The 23234-nt window shown below is 41.8% G+C and overlaps 1 protein-coding gene across 1 annotated transcript in view; it reads left to right on the top strand.

The window, feature by feature from the left end:
* igsf11 (immunoglobulin superfamily member 11) overlaps positions 1-22722 on the top strand; it is a 121596-nt gene extending 98874 nt beyond the window's left edge. Inside the window, exons 3-8 of the mRNA XM_033630542.2 lie at positions 3858-4021; positions 14040-14247; positions 14651-14806; positions 17245-17367; positions 18380-18527; positions 20527-22722. Coding sequence (XP_033486433.2) covers positions 3858-4021; positions 14040-14247; positions 14651-14806; positions 17245-17367; positions 18380-18527; positions 20527-21082 — 1355 coding nt within the window. The 3' untranslated portion in view covers positions 21083-22722. The remainder of the gene's footprint in view (positions 1-3857; positions 4022-14039; positions 14248-14650; positions 14807-17244; positions 17368-18379; positions 18528-20526) is intronic.
* Positions 22723-23234: the final 512 nt, after the last annotated feature.

Raw genomic sequence — 23234 nt, forward strand, 5'->3', positions numbered from 1 at the left:
TTTTGACACTTGGCTCCTCAATGAGGAGAGAGAGCTGTTTTAGCGGAGCCAGTTGGTTCTCCTCTTCACTCCACGAGCACTGCTAGCGCTGCCTGGGGTGACTTTATCAATTAGGCCTCTCTGGAAACAGCAGCACCCTCCCTCCCTCCTTCCTTCCATCTATCCTCCTCTATTTCCCTTCTTTTATTTATTCCTCCTCTCTGTACCTTCCTGTCTGTCTTCTGTCCCGCCCTTCTCTTGTGCTTTTCACTTCCTCCTTGTCCATTACTGCTTAAACTTTGTGGTGACATCATTTTGTTCTGCTCTTGTGTCCTCCTCCCGTCCACTTTGTCCTTTGTTACTTCCTCCCTTGTCTATTTCTATTACTTTGTCCGTTCAGATAAAAAATGCAATAGTTCAAAGTCTGCATGTTTAAAATAACTGGTGTCATTACGATCCACACAGTCCGTCTGTTTTATGTGCAGCTCATTTTTTCGCTTGTAATGAAATGAATGCCACGTGATTCTCTATATTTTTGTAATTTTATTGCTGACAAAAATGTGCAATGTGCAGAGCTTTTTCGGTTATGGTTTATTACACAATCAAAGACAGGCAATTTCATCTTGACAGTGTTCCCAAACACACTAGGAAGCTCCTGTATGTGAGCGCTTGCAGCACAGAGATAGACTGATAACTTGCCAAATGTCTAAATTTTGCAGACTGAGTCAACAGTGAAGTGGTAATTTTGCTAATCTATATTTAAAGAGCTGCTGTAGTCCACATGTTTTTTGTTGATTTAAAACATATGTCACTCTAGTCAGTGTGCAGTTGACTAGAGCGAATGGAAATCACATCATCTTAAAGTCTTTTGTTAAAACAGGATATGACTGATTTTGAAGTAACAACCAGCAGCAGTCCATCAGTCTTTGATTGCAGCCTAACGAAAGCGACAATGCAGCACCCATCTGTTACAGGTATTCATAATTGTGGGCATTTTTTGCTATTTCCTGTCAGCCACGGTGGTCTGGGTCCTGCTGAGCTGTGCCTCCAGGCAGCTCTGCACTGGGAAAGAAAGGGCAGGAGAGAACAAGATGTTTGTTGACAGAAAACAAAATAAAAGCAACATTTGAAAATGTGAAAAAAAGGAGAATCTTGAATGGTAAACCCAATGAGATGGACTTGTTCACATCACACCTGTGCACATCAACCTGGAGACATGAAGATGACTGGAGACTAAAACACTGAAGAAAAAAACGAACAGGAAATAGGATCAAGTAATGCTTATTGTATCAAAACCTGTCCTGACTTTGAGAGTATTTCCTAAAACCAGTGTAGTTTGCCTCTGACTAGAGCAGCTGTATTCTTTGTAGTACCATAATAGCACAAAATGCATGAACAGTGTAGTGAATACATTTTATTATCTGGCTGGCCATACTTGACAATGAGCCGCTCACCATTCATCCCTTACATATCAAACCCTTTACAGTATTCATTCTGGAAGAGCAGTTGTCTACCGGACATGCTCCAAGAGTAGCGCTGAAGAGCCAGCATAAAGCTTTGGCAGAAGTGTGTGCAATAATGAGGCAACGCCAAGCAACAGTGCAGTTTAGTTGTTGAGCTGTCGAGCCGTTCCCGTCTCTGTCTCTTACATGTGTCCCTAAAGGGGTACCATACATGTCACCGGTGACATACACTGATGAGTGTGAATATGTGTGCATCGCAGTGGGTGGGATGCCATGTTTGTGACTGTGTTGAAGGGTGCGTGTGCGCATATGTTTGTGTGCTTGTTTTTGGTTTTGAGTTTGTGTGTGTGTTTCTTCTTTGGTCGCGGGAGCTTACAGGCTCTGTGCGCAGAGGTTCCCTAATCCAGTGTTTTGAAATGAGCCCTCCAGCTGTTGTGGGCTTGAGAGACTGCTGCCTTGGAGGAGGCTTAGGGATGATAAGATGCTCCTTCTATCTTCATTCCTCTAGGACCTCCTCTCTCTTTCTGTCTTTATTTTCTTCAATCTTCCTCTGTCTTTCTCACTCCATAAATCTAGCACATTTTATATATCTATGAAGCCACAAGAATAAACACTTATCTCATGCTGCTTGTACAATCGGACATTCCAATAGGGTCGTAACCTTTTGTGTGAACGTCCTCCGATGACAACAGAGGTTTAACATGCACGTGAAGTGAACATTGTGTACACAGATTATGGAAGAAGATCAGATTAGAGTTGTGACCTAAGAATTTATTGTACTTATAATGGTGGCCAGAGATTGTATTTGTCATGAGGGTTAATGGGAGCTCATTAGCTGCATTGTGATGTGCACGCTGATGAGACTGTCGCGCCGCTTAACGTACAGTCTTATTATTGAAACAACTGAGTTACAGTGAGGAATCACACTACTGTAAAGGACACATATTGACATTCTGATGGAATATAATGCCTTTAAGTGAAATTGCTTGCATAATTTATGGCAAGTCTTTTCATGACTATATCTCCTATGAACCATAACTGAGTGGAGCAGTTTGAGCGCTGCCTATCTCCCCTGTGCCAGCAGTGAGCCTGCAGGGCTTGTGGTGTCTGCCAGCAGAGGGAAAGCGTAGGAAGTCGGCAGGTTTTCGGACAGACAGAGAGGAAGCAACAGGCAGTCTGTCAGCTAGAATATGACGGCGATATTCAATACCCAAATTCAGCAGAAATGACACTCAAACCCTGAAATTCTTAGCAGATGCCTTACATTTTGTGACCTAGAAATAATACAAATAACTGGATGTATGGTGGGTTGTTTGATTTATATTTTGTTGTGCGAGGCGCTCGCATTTGATGTCTGGTTTTGACTCCTACGTACCACACAAATGGCATGCTGGTGGTTTCTGGCTTCTGGCAAGATCATCATCTTACATTATCACTAACAAGGACGATTCACAGGACATGATCAATTACCTGTAATCATATCAGTGCCATCATCCTCCTCACCATGTTTAGATAAGATTACTTCCCATTGGGGTTTTTGGACATGGATACATGCTTGTGGGGGAAATCTAACTTAATTTAGGCTGTAATGTCTTTAGCTGGTCTAGAAATAGGATGCTGCATGTACATATTTCTCTCTGTGGGTCTGTTATGGCTGACAGCTGAGTCCAGATGAGGGAAGCAGCTCCTGGGTACCTCAGTTTGAGAGGATAGTCCTTCATACACAAGACAACAAGCTATCATGGTTGTTTAGTAAGCTGCATGAGCCCAGAAAGCAGCAAATAGTATCTGAAATAACCATTACTATCCCCGCTTGTCATGTTCATTTCGTATGTATTGATACAGAACACGTTCCCGTGAAAGCGGCAAGAAGCAAGTTGTTTTAGGGAATGAATAACTCAACAGACAGCCTATCGTGTCTTCCCATTTAACTACTACATATTTCATGTGATCCTTCACAGTGTGGTCTAGATGTTTGTTTAGCTGCTGAGAGCATTTCAAAAGAGGAGCTCGGTTCAGGAATCATGTTTGTTTTGCTGTAAAGACAGAGCGGCAGCAAAGAAAGATGCACCGAGAGATTAAACATGACTTCTTGCGTTTTAAAATATTGTGCATTTACGTGTACATGGCAAAGGTTTTGCTCATTATTACTTGTAGTTAGAGACCTCCCCTCTCCGTCTAGGTGTCTGTCCCTCTGTCTCTATCTCAAACTCTCTCAATATCACAGATACAGGTGAATATCCTGCAGAGGGACGAGTTAGTTTCTCTTACAAAATGCAAAGATTAATACAAGTGACCATACAAGATGCATCTGTTGGGAGTTGTAATTACTACATTTAGACGTCTACTCTTCCTGTTCTCTTATTTTACTTGTTATGCTGTGAAACACTGATGACTGCCTCCTTCCTCCTGCAGTGTACGTGCGGGCGCTGGATGTGACGGTGTCCCAAAGCAGTATCCAGGTGGCCCGCGGCCAAGCAGCCGTCCTGCCCTGCTCCTTCACCACCAGCGCTGCCCTCAACAACCTCAACATCATCTGGATGGTGATACCACTGTCCAATGCCAACCAGCCAGAACAGGTAGAGTGCACATCATTGCATGAACCCACTCAATCAGAGCATTCTTCGAGCTTGTAAAGGTACTTACTGACATGTATACCATCCTACCAAGATGCATCTAACTTGTGTTTTAATGCAATGTTACTGTATCCGCTTCATGTGCATGTCTGTGCTGCTTCCAACACCAACCATACAGTCAAAGCAGGTACACAAGATTTAATATGTACTAAGGTGTGCTCAGATACAGCGCAAAGAGAATTGAAAACCTTGAGAACTGAGGAACTTGTACAATGCATCCACAGAGAGGCGATCTTTGGAGCTTGAGGGACATTTAGCGCATTGAAAGACGGCAATGGCTCTTGCTCACGGTGATGGTCATTAAATAAAACCCAAGCTATGACTCAGAAACAAAGACACAACACTTCTCTTTCCGGTGCATCTGAACGCACCTTTAGGATATTAGTTATGTAAGTTAGATGACTTTATTAGAGTACTTTAGATGTAGTAAGTAGAAGTTAAGATGTGTGTAGATAATTGTCGCTTTCCAAATGTAGCCTGCAGGACAGCAATGTCATGGAGCACTTTTTTTTTTTTTTTATAAAACAATGTACTTCTTGAAGCTCATTTTACTGTTTAAGTTTCTTTGGGAACGTTGGCAGCAGTTTAGATCGCAGACAAAAACACTGCATGATTTAGACTTTACTTTTGTCTCGTAGCCGTTAATTTTGTCCCACTGGCTTCTCACCGTTGTCCCTTCCCGGCTTGCTACTCTCATTTTCTTTCTATTTTTTTATTTTTTTCTCACCTTCCCTCCCTTCCTCCCTCTTTCTCTCTCACTCTTCCTCCCCCCTTGCGGGACTTCTGTGATTCCATTTGAGTTGTTTAACATGCAGCTGCAGGCCATACAAGCTCACCTGCCTCCCTTCACTTTGAACCCTGGCGCTGGTCGGCCGTCCAAATAATACAATCATCTTCTGCACTAATTACCTCACGCCCACGACAGGCTCTATATCGCAGCTGTTCTCACCACTCACACACACAGACACACACACACACACACACACACAAACACTGGTACACACACACAAACTGGCATTAGACAGACTGCTGGTCCAAATGTAGTGCAGATCCACATGCATACATGCAGGGCTTGTATATTTACTGGCTTCACACATAGACACATGCAGAGTGCAAAATAACAGTGTGAAAACTGACATGCATGTTTCCATACATCCATAATAAATGCATACATCAGAGTTGTGCTGCCATGTGCACACATGTGGTTAAGGGCTTATGAAACTGAAAACAACAGTAACATTAACATGTATAGGCACTTGCTCGCGGATGAATGCATGTGACTTTTAGATGCCGGGCGAGTGGTGATGGGAGCCGATACATTTAGAAAGTTGCATAACATTCATTGTGTTTCACGCCATACCCTCACACCGTATTGTCTCATGTACATGGTTAGGTCAGTGCTGACGTGTACCTAAGAACACTGGGTACAAGCACAGTGATGCACACAACTTTTAAAGCGTGCATTGCTAAAAAGAGAACATTAAATTTACATATGCATTCAGTGACACATACAATCTATGCAGTCACACACAAGAAGAAACAAATACTGTGTGAGCTACAGTTCCGCGACAAGGTTGTGCATGTGAATTTGGTGAGCTGTCGGAAAAGTGAGTGAAATAAAGTGCTGCGTGGGGCGACAGTACAAGTACAAGGTCATTTTAGAGGAAGAGAATGTCATAAATGATTACAGTTGATGCTAAAAGCCATTAAGAATTACTGAACAGAACTGGGTACACTTGCACACCCTCACAACCTGCGTTAGCACTTTAGCGAGTGCACTCGGACCACTCAGATCTCTCACTCTGCTCAAATTTGAATACCATGTTCAGATTACAAGAGATGATGCTACTTATTTAGCACTGTTAGAGGGCAACGGCACGAGATATGCTGGCACCTATGACTTCGCTAACTTGGCTGTTTGTTGCAGCTCGGATTAATCCTGCTATACATTTGCTCAATGCTTTGACCTGGCATGTTGTTTAAGACTTCACTCAGTGTTTTACAGCCTTGAGCCTCCATGGTTGACTCCACATTATAGGCTATATAACTTAATGAGTCAAGTGTAAGCTTCATATATTATGTATATGAGTGGAGAAAGTGTGCCAGTCAAGTGCACCTGGAGTCTCAAGTAGCTAATTAATACAAAGGACAGATGGTAATTAAGGAAAGACAAAGTTAAATAATTCTATTGGAAGCTTTCCTGTTTTTAAAGTGGATATAATCAATATTTTTATACGGAGCACTAATTTCAACAATGGATCAGATGATGTGTAATGAGGGAAGAGTTACAGGACTCTGAAGCTCTTCTCAGCTCTGCTGAGTTTTAGAGCATCCTTCAGCTTGGTGTTAGTTTTCCAGTTCACAACTTTACTGTTCAGTCTCACACAGGTTCCACCCTCTACTGGACTCCATAGGTCTCCTCCAGTCGTGTGCATGTATTCGTCCTTTAAAATTTGCATAAACGTAGCCGGCCAATTAGATTGTGCCTACCTGAATACATGTGGACCCAGCAGCCCATAAGGCTGCACACACTGCTGTCTGCTATTCTTTTTCTTTTCAATGAATGTTTATTTTGCCCACTGGTAAAATGGGATAGGCGAGTGTCAATTGTGTTGAACTTAATTCCCCTCCGGGCATGATACACCTGTATGTGTGCCTTTGTGACCAGGGGAATATGGTGTGGAGAGCATCTGCTGCTTGTCTTTTGACCCCTGTGAGGTTAGACCCAGCTCTGATTTAGTTTGTTTGTACACCACCCAGGCTGGCTGGTTCCCCCTACTTCTCCGCTGTGGCAGGCTACAGCGGCTTACGTTTTGCTGGTCAGCCTGTGTGAGATAGAACAAAGGTTACGGTATTGTAACCCTTGTTCTATTAGCACAGGAGGACCCCTCTACCTCAGGGCCCTGTTGTTCCTAGGATAGCAGGCAGCAGCATATACTGCCCTATTTACCAATGGGGTCCACTTGTATTCAGGTAGGCACATCCTGATTGGCTTCCCACATTTATGTTTATTTTATTTAGGAAGGGACAGTGCACATTAATTAACATGATCACTTAAGTCATGTAAATGTGCCAGATTTAGCCATGCAGGCTTATTTTTAAATGCAGTCCCTGGCAGGTTGATGGTGTATGTGTGTATAAGAAAAAGGCATTAAAACAACACACGCACACATAAAACCTGATTGATGACATGTAAATAGAAGGGCGCCTAAGCACAGAGCAAGCGTATAACCATGGACAAAACACATGGCAAGGCACATAAGCAAAAACAACAAGACATAAGCACTATTAATAAAACAATGACATGACGATATAAACAAAAACATTAAGAACGTACTATACAAAGGTACAACATAAAACATAACACAGACCAAAGCACATAGCCACAATCAAACACACAAAAGCACAAAGCAAAGCACATAAGCAAGGACAACAGCACACAAGCACAATTAGCAAGACAGTGACATCACCATAAAACCAAAGCACATTAAGCACGTACCATACAGAAGCTATACAGTAAGAAAACGAAGACATAACCACTAATTTAGATCATGACAACATGTTTGATTGTCCAGTGTGTGCTTGGAAGAGAGTTTTACCCATAGTGTCCAGAGGAGGGCTCCACTTGTGCTAACAGAACTAGGGTTACAGTAACGTACCCTTTGTTTTGGTTCTGTAATTTACCTGCCCAGCACCAAACAGCAGATAGACAGACAGAGACTAGCTGGTGAACATAGTGGAGCATTTAACAGGTAAAGAGCCATCTGGAGTTGGTGGGGACCAGAACAGAGCTATAAGAGCACCCTTTCAACCAGGGTTGAATGCAGGTCGGAGGCTGCCCAGAGTGGACATTAATCTCTGTCTACAGTTCTGCCTGGCTGTAGCCATAGTCCTGTTTGTTTACACTGAGTACCTGACAAGCTGAGCTCCAGATTACAACACACAGGCACGTAGCTCAACAAAGTGTACCTGTGTGTTTGGGTGTGTATGCATGTTCATGTGTTGTCTCCGTATATGTAATCTGTCTATCATGCCGTTGTTGTTGTGATCAAACAACCTGACCTCTTTCCTCTGGGCTGCTAGGTGTGAGATAATCCAGATAAACACACACATACACACACGCACACAAGTAGACAATGGTTTTATGTTGCCGAGCTGTTGTTTATCCTCTCTAAACTGTTTGCTGGATGTCTTTGTTATTTATGTTCTAATAAAAGCCCCAGGTTCAGGCTCCCCTCGCACCACCTGGGAAACTAATTCCTGAAACTGATTTTGTAGTTTCAATCATTAAAATAGTTGATATATCAAAAATTTATATGCAAGGCTTCGGTGGAGACGTTTCTTCAATGTGATGCGCCTGGCAGTTTAATATTGTCAGTGCCTGAAATCCTTTGAAATCCAATTTTGATACAGTTTCTCTCTTTACTTGCTCAAGTTGAAGATAGAAATTTATTGGGAAAGTTTTATCACTCCAGCACTGATGAAAACTTTTTTGCACTGTCATTGTATCATTTCTAAATGGTTTTCTGTCTGGAAAAAAATGAATTAAATAAGTTTCGTCAATTCTTGGAAAGGGGGCCGTGTTGATTTTTATAACTGAAAGAGTAAAAATTGTGCACTTTCGGTGAAATGAGGCTCTGGTGAAATTGAGGTCATAGAAAATCTGTGGTGCAGAAATGATGTTAATCTGTAATTGAGAACATCTGTCACAGTATTTTAGATGATCAGATTCTGATCCTTATCTGAACCTAACAATCTGCCAGAGGATAGATCAAATAGACGCTGCATTCGAATACCCTCAAAATATGACCTTTTTTTCTCTGTGTCGCCTCCCTCCAACCCTGCGTAAACAATTTTTGCAGGACACATCAAAGAAAATGAACAAGGACCCATTTCAGACAGTGCCAACACATCATGTTGTTTGTTTGAGGCTGTAACTCCTCCCTGTGGAGAGGCTGAGAAGAGGTTATATTACAACTCACACATTTAGCTTCAACACTCTCTCTCATATACACCAATGTGATACCTTTTATTGATCAGCCGGAGGAAATTCTTGTTTTTTATTTTCTTGCTTCTGTCCTCCAGGGACATCAGGATGCAGAGTCAGCAACAGTTCAGTCATTGTCAGCAGTAGGGTTTTATGTGTCTTTCTTAAGTACATGAATTATTTCTGTTACGAGGGCTTGAACCCTTACCTTTAGCTGAAGGGCACAGATCACTAACCCACCCTGATCACTGCCAAATCCAGATCACTGACACCCTCATTTTAATGGACAGCATCACTGCATGGGAATGCTGATGTTCAAACTAGCTGCTTGCAAGGACACCTTGTACTTAGATATCCTTTGCTCAGATATGCTTGGTTTAGGTAAGGTAAGGTAAACCTTTAATGTCCTTGAGGGGCAATTTTAGATACAGACAGTAGTCAAGAGTACAGCATAACAGACAGTACAGTACATAACACACAGAATCCAGAATCACACACTGTCAGGGGTAAATCATGGACATTAGTGGTCACTGCTGGTTAAGATGAGTGATAGCAGACATGACAAAGGATGATCTGTAACGTTTAATGCTACATTTAGGGAGGCAAAACCTCCGCTATGATGGAAGCATCTGAAACTCAACATGCCGGAGATGTTGAGAGTCTGAGACAATAGACTGAGCTTTAGAGGTGACCCTCCCTTCATACAGATGCTGTAGGTTAGTGATCTTACAGTGATCTTACAGCACAACTTGACCACTTTTTCCAACTGTTTTTTTAAGAATGGACTCAATAAAAGTAGTCCTATCTACATCGAAACTCCTCAGCCTCCTCAAAAAGAATAGGCACTGGTTTGCCTTCTTACAGATGCCGTCAGTGTTCACATTAATATTCAACCTGTCCTTTAAAACAGTGCCCAAATACTTACACTGCTGCCACCAGCTCCCCCTTGATCACACATGGAGCAGGAAGGCAGGGCCTCCTCCGAAAATCAATAAACGTCTAATGTGAAGCAAAGACTGGTCACACCAATTAACAAATTTATCCAATATGGAACCATGGTCATATTCTGATCCATGAAGAAGACTTACAATAACAGAGTCGTCCACGTACTTGAGGACAAATCTTGATGTGTGATTACTCAGACATTCAGTTGTATAAACAAAATAAAAGGTTTGTGGATTATGTACATTACTTGTCTTCTGGGTGGGCAACACATTCTCACTCTGACCTTGTCACATGTTGACATTTGGTTTCCATGTCTACATACGACGTGCAAGGTACCCTGGGTGCGTTGGTTGGTGACGTTCTGGGACGTCTGGGAAGTTCTGCCTGTTACATGCATTGTCTTCATGCACTTCAGTTTTCACAGGAAAAAAAACATTTACATACAGTCTCTTTCAAAGTAAACACAATGCTTCAGTACAATACCGCTAATCAATGTTATTTTTTCCTCCAACATCAAACAGACATGGTTAGGTTTAGGAAAAAAGAACAGGGTTTGGCTTTATAATCTTATGGTAAGCGAACACCACTCTCGTGGTTTGTTGGACCACCCATCTACCCCACTCACGCTTTGGCTGCCTTAACTTTCCTTCTTGTCCCACCGCATTTCCCCCTGATGCCGCTGGGTGCCATTAAAATGTAACGGCAACCAGTTAAAGGACACCTTTCTTTTGTTGGTTTCTGATGCTAAGTCACTGCCCAAGCACTGGATTTCGATGACTTTGGACGGAGACCCGGTTCGGGTGGGATCCTCTGACCACAGAGCAAAACGATGCAATGTTTTTGGACAGCTGACTTTGGATTTAAGATGTTGGACCGCCCTTACTCCTTTATTCCTAACCTCTACCAACCAGGTCTCACACAGTATTTTAAGAGTTGGGAATGAAAATGTGCCTCTACCTACCCCTCCGTTGCACATTGAACAACAAAGCGCTGATACCAGACTAACTCATGGTCATACTTTGTTGGTAATTACTATCAGTGGATCAATTATAATTCTGTTGCATTTTTGTTCTATTTTGTATTTCTACAATCCCCACTTTTGGCTCCTATTCTACCTCCAGCTGTCTGAGGAGATGGAGCTTCTCTTTGAATTTCCTCTCCCCCCTGAGGGTTTTTCCTTTTGTTCTTTATGTATTAAACAAAACCTTTTTTTTAACTTGTCTTCTTCGATAGCTTGTGTTATTGAATACTGTTGTTGATGTAGGCCCAAAAAGCCCTTTCAGACATGATACTTGGCTGTGACTTGATTTGACCCACAGTGACTTTTCATATCAGCCCTCGCAAGCAATGATTACTACAAAAGACACTGTTGTTTTGGTGTCCTTGAATGCACCACAGAGAAAACAGAAACATAGCAACTGGCTGATCTTTCTAAACACTGACTGTATGCTTTGGACAGGATGGCAATAAGGTCAAGTGTGCACGCAGTATGTAGTTTACGTGCTAAAACCAGCAGTTTGAAAAACAAAATACACTAGCGACATGGATCTGGGCCCATATTGTTCAGAACATGTCTCAGAGGATAGAAAGAGATAACAGTGGCAGCTTACAGTCAGTAAATTGACGGGAGGCTGTCGGGGTTTAGAGGTTTATTCAGGCTTTATTGAGGCGATGGCAGTGTCCCTCATGTCTGGGGCCAACAGGGCCCATAGGGTCAGTCAGAAGTAGGCTCCACTTGCAAGACAGACAGTGACAGAGGATATCTGAAGGTTTACTGTGTGCGTCCACTTGTGGCTCACACTTATGGGGCGGGTTGCAGAGCATGAGAATGGGCTGTAGCAAGAGTGTGAGGGAATGCTTGTGCTGTATGTGTGTAGGGTTTTAGAAGGGAAGGGATGTAGCAGAGGTTTACCGCTGGGCCAGCAGTGGGACGTCCAGATAGTCCAGCTAGAGTTCTTAGGGCTGTCGGCCATCTGAGTGCCAGCCATGACCTCTTTTCTCCCTGCACACAGCTACAAAGCCAACCAGGTCATGCGAGAGGATGAGGTGATTTATACACACACATAGATATGGACGGAGCAACACAGTGGACAGAGATGCAAAGTCTAGAGAATGCGCAGAATGTGGCATGTTTTAAGCTGGAAAATACACACGAGTGCACATTCTTATGTCCATTATGGTATTTTTTGACACCTGTAATACAACCATGATTGATTTTTTTGAATGTCAGAAAAGAACAAAAAAGCACTGGCAGGTGTAAGATGCACCACAGTTTAGGGCCTGCTTTAATCCTCTGCTCACTCATGCACACACACCAACACGCACACCCAGTGTGGGTTGCGTGTGAGGCCGATTGATTGGATCACTTTCACCGAGCATGCAGATTATATTGTTAGGTCATCAGGAGTGTAGAGCCAGGTCATACCGGTGCCGTCTGTCAGAGAGGCAAACAGAGAGGTAGGCAGAGACACATTGACAGAAACTGGCGGGGGAAAAAATTTTGACATGAAAAAAAAAAGTGGACGGACAATATGTGAGACCACACTGTTATTGAGATTGAAAAACAGTCTGTGGCAGGACAATCACACACACTTGCACACACAAGTCAAAACTGATACACTCCCTGTGAGTATATGAATATACACTGAAACACACACACACACACACACACACACACACACAGAAGATGCAGTTGCAGGCTCTCATCACAGCTGAGGAGCTGCCTATTCATCTGCACATAAGAGGACAAAGCGAGCGTACTGCACTCAGGAAATTGCAGCCGCGCAATTTACAACCGTTAAGCAGCAGTGGAGGACACAGTCACATACACACTCCTGCACTTCCATCAGAACTATCACTCTCACGCACACACACACACACACACACACACACACACATGCACACATCCACACTGGTGCTGGTTGTTTCCCTGCCTGGCTCTTTGAGCAGTTCAATGAGGGCTCTTTTCACCAAAGTGAATAGCCCCTCTGATTCCCCTCCGCACTTTGTGTCTACGTGAGTGCATGCCTGTGTGTGAGCTGGTGCGTGCGCGTGTGTGTGAGTGCCAGACTTGTGTGCACATACCATGTGTCTGCGTGTGTAGTCTTCATCTTTTGTGTGGGCCCAGCTGAGGGGTGAGAGCTGTTTTGCATGTGGCTCGGCCTCACAAACGAGCTGTTCAGCCCCGAGTTTGAGGCCTGAGGGAAGCTTTTGAACAAATTGATCCTTCATCGCTCTTTAACTTGGACCTGAGACAAGCTTACCTCAACCCAAAGGCCTGAATTCATCCTCAGAAGTGTGTTCTTCACTGTGACTATTCTCAAAGGTCACTGATGTAATGATAAAGAGCAAGGATTTGGTTTAATTTCTCGCTGAGTTTGACTCCTTGTGCAGAAAAACCTCCTCCATTGCTACTGTTGGATTCATCAGATTGCAGTTTATATGTTTCTAAGTTAAAATGTTTTCAATTATGCATACCATTTAGTGGATGCTTTTATCTGAAGAGCCTGATAGTACCATAAAAGCATACTTTTAGTATGTACTCCTTACCCTGGAATCACTGAGCTAGAAACAACCACTTACAAATAAAAGGTTTTTCCTCCTTCTGTCTGTTTGTTTGTTTGTATCTTAGGACATGAAAATCTGTTCACTCCTTAACTTTCTCTGTCCACCTTCAAGCTATTTTTAAGCCTGTTAGAAGAACTAGGACTCCCTCTAGTGGGAGGTATTTGTAATAGGCCACAAGTGCATTGAGGATTTTATGGCTGCACAAACTTTGGCACCATCTGTTACATATCTTTGAACAAAGGCACACATTTATTTGTTAAGAATTATTAAAAATAAATGAAATGCTGATTCTCAGTACTTGTTTTTCCCCCTGACCCCTTTGCCACCAACGCATCTTTCCACCCTCCACCCTTTCCCATTTACCTTTCTGTTTAACCAATTCACTTCAACTCGCCATCCTTTTCTACATCCGTCACCTTCTCTGTCTCTCTTCCATCACCTCCCCGTCACATCCCAATCCAGGTGATTATTTACCAGGGCGGCCAGGTATTCAGCCTCGCCAACCACCTCAATGGCCGTGTGGGCTTCGTGGCTACCATGCCAAGTACAAGTGCCTCCATCTTCATCAACAACACCCAGCTGTCTGACACTGGGACCTACCAGTGCCTGGTCAACAACCTCCCAGACAGAGGGGGGCGCAACATCGGTGTCATGGGGCTCACCGTGTTGGGTAAATTACCGCACATCACCACAGAATATTTCATTTTTTAATGTCCTAAAAAATAAGACGTCAGCAGGAATCTTTAATTTCATATTCAGAGTTTCATTGTTTGAAACTTGCTCACTTTGGCCATTAACTTGGAGGGCATCATTTCCTTCCAACTGTAGAGCTCTAAAGACAGATACACAACAGCATTTTCAATGCAGCAATCATAAAAAATTCTAGCAGGTTGAAACTTTATTTTTCAGTTTGTAAGAGCATCAGTTTGCAGTGAAGCAGCATGCAAGCACTGTTGTAATGCTGAGAGTCTTCAGCTTTTTTTAAATATGAAATTTCCTCTGCAAATAAGAAATTATTAGATTTTCTTTGTATACCCGTTCACACTCCACCGCCTACTCTCTCCATCTGCCAGTGCCCCCCTCGGTGCCAGCATGTCGAATCCAGGGCACTCTGGATGTAGGCAGTGACATCATGCTGATCTGCAGCTCAGAGGAAGGCATCCCGACGCCGTCCTACTCCTGGGAGAAGCTGGACGCGCTGCCCAAGCTGCCGCACAACGCCATGCAAGGTATTACTAACAAGCTGGCCGTCGGAGTTCCCTTTTGCCCCACCTTTGCTGGTAAATCCCACACACATAGCGTTGCTCAGACTCAGCAACAATCCCACCATCACCGCCACCTGTCATGTGCCAGGCCCAAACTACTGCCCGCCCAAGGCCCACCCCCCCTTCTGACCCTGCTGAGGGGTGATGATGGATGGATGAAGTGTTTTAAACCATGTGAATTTGTGAATGGGTGCATCAGGAATGTGTGTGTGCAATTAACCCAGATGATCTGTGGTGGTGTTTTATGTTCTTCCTCATCTTCTCATGCTGAATACCAACTCTGACACACTTGAAATTTTTTGTACTGGACTGGTGCAGTCACTGTGGCCATACTGCTTCAACAGTTACTAAGTATGATAAGGAGCAGGTAGAATGGAAATGTGTTTGGTTTTCAGCATCAGAGAGCACTGGTGTTGTGGACTCTCCTTTCTTTTCCAGCTGTGCCCATTGCACAGTCGAATAATCATCATCAAAAGTCACTCTCTTTGTCTGTACACTACTGGTAAATAAAAGGCTAATGTACAAAATGTAACAATAAACTGCAGATTGCAGATTCCCGCAACAAGAAAGTCAATATATGTATATATTTTTCTTGTATGTCGACACTGGGAAAAGACTTTAAATGTGAAGACACTGAATATTAATTGCAGATTCAGCTACAAAGGTGACTGAATACAATCAGCTCTTTGATATGTTACCATCTAACTGAGCTTGAAAGAAGCCAGATTGTATCTCACCAAAATGGCAGTTGTATTGGAAAACAATAACAACAAACAAAACACAAAATGAAAGAAACCAAATGTTTCTTATAGTTATATTTCCCTTTTTGCATGTCCTTTACATTACTTCCTCTAAACCCTGATGCTGTAATTAAATGATATTACATTAAATATCAACCATTTGAGGGACAGTTTAAAAATATATTTCAATTTTAGCTGTGTGAGGAAATCCCCTCCTGTGTTTACAAAATATCAAGACCAGCCTATTAAAGGAAAACTTCTCCCATAAAATGGAGATTTGTTAGTTGCATCAGTTAGTTATTTCATGTTACCTTGAATTTATGATGAAAACTTTGTTTTACTGGCATGCCCCCACAGAAAACAGCAAACATATTGATTTATTGATTGATTGTGGACTGCATTTACAACAACAAAATCATATCAAAACATTTGCTTACAAGCTAAAACCTAGCTGGACTGAGAGTGAAACTTATCTTTGCTCTCTTCAAAGCCAGACTCGAATACTAAGATTTTTATTGTATTTACTTATTGTTGTAGTAAAAATGCATGTGTTTGGGAAGTATTGTGCATACTACTGGATACATGAGACTTTGATTTTACTGCACGAGTTGTGTGAGAGTTTGTAAACAGATGATTTGCTATAGTTTTGCAGTTGTTGAACATCATCCCCAATTAACCTTAAATCAATGTGTTTGCCTTTTTCTCTGGATGCATGCATGAAAAACAAAGTTTACTCAGGGTAACGTGGCGTTACTAATTGATTTATAAATATTCATTTTGTGGGTGATGTTTGTATTTTTTTAATTTTATTGTTAAACACTGTGTTTATAGTCTTCAAGACTTTCATTAAATTAGTTTACTCTTCTTTATGATACATCTCCTCTTGATGACAGTCAGAGAGCCCACCTGGTTTGAAATACTTAACTGTCAGTGTTTGAGTTTTGAATCTGTCTTCTTCTGCTGCTTAATTTCAATCACATTTTCACTGAAACGTTTGACACAGACAGCTGTGACATCTGTCATGTCACTATCATGAGAACAGGTGGCAATCTGCATTATGTCCTATGAACTGCTGAGGCCTTTTTTAATGTATCCAGTAGTGTACAGCTCTTTGGTTATACGCCCACAAGTCAACCCATTCATTATTTGTGAAAGAAAGGAATCTGCAGCTTTACTTTTTTAATGTACAATATGCTTTACTTGTTTGAAAGCTGTATAGCACCCTCTATTGGTAGATAGTAAAATTAGTTAAATTGAATGTATTCTTATACTGTGGAGATTAGAACAAGAAAGTTAACCACATTTTACACAAACTATGAATGACTTTAACCACGATGTTACACTTAACAGACTTTTTGTAAATGTTTCTTTGATATGCACTGAGTCCTAGGTTTTTGCTTTGACGTATCTGTGTTTTAGGCTGTGTTCCAAATCCCATACCCTTTCTTTTTACTTTAAATATCGTGCTACAGACTGCGACAAATATATGGGCCAGAGGGTAACAAATCAAGTTATGTTATGATAAAATAAATTGAGGCAGCTGCAGTATGTACTGAAAGTAAAAAGAAAAAGTATGTGATTCACAATGCAGCCTCAGTCACTTTAATTACCATGTGGCTCTGTGTGTGTGTGTGTGTGTGTGTGTGTGTGTGTGTCCTTCAGATCAGATGCAGGGCACTGTAACATTGAGAAACATCAGCACCAGCACCTCAGGACTCTACCAGTGTACCTCCAGCAATGCCATCGGCAAGAGCACCTGTCTGCTCAACCTGCAGGTCGTAGCACGTAAGTACACTCAGACACACTGCTCCCTCACTGCTGGATCCATGTAACACTGTTATTGTCATTTATACACCAGTTGACACATGGTTTGGTGAGGGATCTGCATTTATAGATGGAAGCGCCTTGTCTCACTTATACTCTGACAGATGGAAATAAAATTAGGGTGACACTTGTCAGACAGACAGGATCAATATTAACACAGGCAAATAAACTATACAACTACACAAAGGACAAGAGCAGCAGATAGTTACACTGCCTCACGCCTGCACCAGTTCAGAGAAAAGGACAGAGTTGGTTTGGGGTCATACGGGGTCAGACAGTTTGGATAGCTTGACAGGAAAGACTGTAACATCGTTACACAGTCTTTTTTCTTTTTCAGTCTGACAGTGTGTGACAGGATGACGCTCAGTGTCATGAATACAGGCAGACAGACAGCAGAGTGCTGAGCCTGTCTGTCAGAGACTACAGTGGGTTTCAGTCACTGCCGACATGGTGCAGATGAAAATGCTCAGAAAGAGGAAGTGTTACTCAAAATTCTGCTCCACTGCTGTTTCTATTTCACTTTGAAAAACTGATATATTAAAATCAGTACGAGATTTTTCTCCATCTCCAATATGAAATTGTGTCTATATTTTTAGACCAAGGGACATAAAATAGCTCTTGTCCACCAAAGAAACTTACCATAGCATGAGCTCCTCCTCTCACAGATTATATAATGGACACAGTAGCTCCTGTTAGTCAGGCAACACATCCCATAGGTCCTTGAATTGTATTTTAAGAGTTTAAGAGTAAAGCTATATTGCCCCAAAAATATTAAATTGCTGCATGTGTCTGCCAAATTAAAAAAATCTTTGAAAGAGCACACACAGTTTTGAAAACAAGTTCATGAACCTACTACATTTCCTGTCTAGTTTTGTGCCACCCATCCAGCTCCCTCTTCATCTGAGGCCAAACCACGATGAATTTAGACTGAACTTTTTGGCAAACACTCTCCTCCTGTCTCTCTGTCCTGCAGCCCAGCCTCAGAGTGTGGGTCTGATAGCGGGCACCATCGCTACAGGAGTCCTAGCTGTCATCATCTGTTCCCTGTTAGTGGTGGTCACACTCTTCTACTGGAAGAACAAGAACAAATACGACGAGGAGGAGATCCCCAATGAGATCAGGTTTGGCTTTGATCTGTGGCTTTGGTCAGTCACAACCAGATGCTGTTGTTTTTTTTCCAGTGCATACATAATATTAATGTATGTAGTAGATGTTGTGTCTCACACACAGATTGTTTAGTGGCATATGTTGTACAGACTGTGGCAGGGTGGAGACTACATTTGCAACCCAGAATGAATCACCAGAATAAATATTGGTATTGTACATTTCTGAAAACCATGGATATGGATATGTTTGTGGGTTTCATACAGAGTGGATGTGATGAAACTTTACATTTCTTTATGTTTTATGTTTTAATTTTTAATGTTATGCTGTGGTTAGCATGTGGTTCGGTTACGGCACAGAAACCACTTGGTTAGGGTTGGAAAACATCGTGTTTTGGCTTAAAATACCAGCTCTGGTCACAACAAACACGTGTTTTGAAAAAATTACAAGGTTTTGTCACACCAGACACAGCAAGAAATGTCCCTATGTGTCGTTAAAATACATGCTTTTATTGTTTGTTGGTCTAAAAAAAATGGTATGACACTATCTGCTGTTTTGCAGCCGTCTCCCCCGGGTGTCATGCCGTCCACCAGCGAAAGTCAAATGTTGACATGATACGTACGAAAAGTACAAATGTAACATATGTGGTTTGCAGAAATGCACAGTGCCAATGTTTCACCCTGGCGACTGGGCTGACATTCGCAGCCTGTCTGCTGTATTTCAAAGGGTGATAAGATTCAGCAGGAACTTTGTATGTCCTACAGCAGAATGATTAGTGTCAGCACAGCAATCACAAAGATTCAGCTCAGAAACCCAGACCAGTTAATTGGATTGAAAGTTTGAAGAATTCAGCTTAATTTTTATCTCTTTGCAGCAAATGTCTCCATCATCTCAGCCTAATTTGTCCGTTCAAACAGTCTGTGAAGCTCTGTCAGCTGATTAAATGGGCTGCAATTTCTCCCAAAAATCTCTCCATGCATCATTTGGAAGATAAATCATTGTTCAGATATGTGAGTCTTTGGCTGGTTGGGATAACATCTGCTTCATTTTGGGCTCATCTGCAATAGCACATTCAGTTTCCAGCCCAGCAGCTCTGCTTTTCACCACTAACAGCAAATCACAATGAATATTATCTCAGCCAAATGTATCAGGAGCCAAACTCATCCACCAAAATTACTCATGCTTAAAAAAATATATGAGCGAGGAATGACTAAACTGCAACTTAAAACCAGTGATATTCACAGCATATTTACTGGAAGTTTATCAACAGTTTATTGATAAAAATATAAGTACTTTTGAATGGTTTAAATATGGTGGCCCTTTATTGGTTTAAAGGTCTCATATTATAAAAAGTCAGATTTCCATTTCTTTCTTTTCGCAGGTATAGGCGCTGTATAAACACTGTACTGTGAAACTATCATAATGTTCAGTTCACAGAGAAATCCACTCACACTCTGTATTCAGAAACTTTTACCTTTAAACAAACCATCAGGAGTTATGTGAAGTTGTGATGTCACAACTATACCATATAAAGGTAGAAAGTGCCACCTCAGGGCTGTTACAGTCGTTCCCCAGTTGGAATGACGGTGCAGAGATGCAGAGTGCAGATGTGAAAGACCGGAGGCCTGTACTACGAAGGCAGTTCAGCTAACACAGGGTATCATCTCGTTATCTGGTTTGACTAACTCTAACATTGGCCGTCTGGATACAAAGCTGGTTATCAGCTAGTTCAGTCAGCTCTGGGTTTCTTATCCAGCCACAAGCACGTTCATGTGAAAGAGGCGGGGGTGTTGTTATATCCTTTATTTGTACAGTTGTTCCCACTCTAAGGGCAAAGATGAATAAATAAGTAGCATTAAGATTCTCGATGTGTTGCAACTTGGCTGCGTAGAGGAGCTCTTTTAATTTTTATGCTCCAACAGAGAATCTGTACTAAACATTTGAAGACAAACTAATTGGCTATCTTACTGCTATCGTTAATATCACTGACATCTTCACGACGTCTTATCTTAACAGAGAAGATGACCTTCCTCCCAAGAGGTCATCATCAGTGAAGGCTTTCCATGCAGACGCTTCATCCTCAGAGAACGACACGCTGACGTCCACCAACACCTACAACAGCCGCTACTGGCACAACCCCAAACCCAACTACGACACCAACTCCTACACCCGCTACAATGGAGACACTCGTCAGACCTTCTCCACCGCTGCTCACGCTGCACATGGACACGGACAGGCCCAGAACGCAGGCCACGGCCACAGTACAGTGGTCACAGCACCAGGCTCAGCTCCGCTGTCCCGCCATGCACAGCCCACAACAGCAACAACGACAGCGTTCGCCAACGGCAGCCACACACTCCCACCACCCAAGACTCTGGTGGTCACCACAAACTCTGCCCCGTCCCCTCCCGCCATGGTGCGCAGCAACGGCTCTGTGAGCCTCAAACCAGTGGTGACTTCCACACACGGGCAGCACACGCACTCCTACGCCGTGAGCCAGGCCACGCTGGAGAGGATGGGGGCGGTGCCTGTCATGGTGCCAGCCCAGAGCAGAGCTGGCTCGCTGGTGTGAAATCCCATTTGGTAAACTGTTAGCTTTGAAAACAAGACTAAAAACATGCTTGTTTTCTTGTGATGTTTGGAACCCACTGATGAAGAACAGACCGAATATGGGCTGAAGCAGCCCGCTGCCCTTTACGACTTCGTCACAACCTCTTTATCTCAAAACAAACTTGGATTCACAGTACAGAGTTCATTTAATGCCAATTCCCTGATGGACGGGACCCTTTATTTTGTAGATGAGCATTACATGGAATCTGATCATCCCCTTATTGGATGGATTTTCCTGGCTGGTGTGGTGGGAACGATTTTTCAACCATTTTAATTTCGCAAAAGTGGAGGGAAATTTCCTGCAGAACCTGGATTCCCACATCTTCTTCAGGGCTGGATCATTGTGATGATTGTGGGTTTTTGTTTTTCTTTTTGTTCAGACTCAAAGCAACACAAGGCATTTTCATCTCAATGTGTCCACACTGCACGGTCAGACAGAAGCAAGCTCGGATTCCCACATAAATGCATGTGTCTGTTGTTTTAGGATAACAAATTAAGTCCGTATTGTTTCCAATAATTTCATTGTCACAGTTGTAATTTTGGTTGATAGTTGTGATGAGGGTTATGCATTGAAACAGTGAATGTTTAAACGTCTGTTGGGAGGAACCTAAAGAATAAAAGGGTGTTGGGAGAAATGGCCTTAGAAGCATATAGAGAGAGGGGTTTTATGGGTGCAATACATTGCATAATATACTTTAATTCATTGAATGCAAACATTTTAATTACGTTTTTGCACTTTTCAGAGCATTTTTATATCAAAACTGCTGTCTTACAAACAATAACTCAGTCTTACTAATTACAAGCTTTACCCAAACAACATATATCAAAACTCTGCACATACAGAATACTGATGATATTTGAAGATAGCACAAGCACTGGATTTTCACAACAGAAAGCTACTGTCCCCCGATTTAAACTTGAACCTGCTGATGGATGGTGTCGTAGTCTTCGCTGTGTTCATCCTCTCTGTTGTCCTGATCTGGTTGATGTCACATCAGTGCTGCTTTCAGAAGTCGTGGGTAAGAGGATGTCTTATTTCATAAATGCTTTATAAAGAGACAAATATATATTTAAAGGTGATTTTTTTTTTCTCCCCTTGACAAAGTCTAACACCTATTGTTTTTTTTTTTACTGTACATATTGTAACTACAACAGTAGGCTAGATTGTGAATCAAAGAAAATACATGTCTGACTGATACATATTCTACAACTCATGTGTCTTAACTTTAAAACGCTTCTTTTTGTTACATTAGACGACAAACTGGATTTGATAGTCTGTTATTGGTTTAAAATGAAGGGATGCTTTTTTTTTAATGTTTTCATTTTCTAATGGTTATTGCCATTTCATTACGAGGTCTGAGGTAAATACAGTATGGTTTAATATGAATGGCCATATGTGTTACGATTAATAATAGACACCCATGCTGTATATGGTAGTATCACTGTGTTTCTGACCTGCTGTATTTGTATTTTAACCAAATTTCACCACTCTCTGACAAAACTGTTACAGTGTTCCCAAATTAGCAATCATTTCTCATTGTGCATTTATGCGCAATACTAATAATTTCTAGTAGCTATGATGCAATACTTCATACGGCAATTATTTGTGTGTTACATGCTGTATTGAAAGGTGTTTTATTCTTTGAAAGCAATTCCTCTTTATGTCTAATATGAGTTTTAATTAAATGTGCTGTTTTGGCATTTCGAGTCTTACAGAGACAAATTTGTGTGCTAACATTACAAAAAGTGCTCAAACACATATAATCTCATGATTTATTGTGGAAACTTTATTTTTCTCTTCTTTTCTTTTTTTTTTTACATTTATATTATTTAGTTCATACCAGACAACTTCACTGACTTTACAGAGTACTTTTTTAATGTAGGGACTGCTACATTTATATGTCTTCAGGTTGTTTCCTAGAAGGTGTTATATTACACTCAAAATATTAATGATTAAATTAGAAAATTAAAATTTAAAAAAAGGGAGGGTTGGCAGCGAGTGTAGAGTGGAATTAGCTTAAAGGAGAAGTCCGGTATTTTGCACTTTGAGCCCCATTTCTGGGTTGATTTTGATAAAATGGAGTGGTTAAGACCAAAATAGTGACGATTGCTCA

The sequence above is a fragment of the Epinephelus lanceolatus genome, chromosome 4 (assembly GCF_041903045.1).
Source record: "Epinephelus lanceolatus isolate andai-2023 chromosome 4, ASM4190304v1, whole genome shotgun sequence".
Lineage (NCBI taxonomy): Eukaryota > Metazoa > Chordata > Actinopteri > Perciformes > Serranidae > Epinephelus > Epinephelus lanceolatus.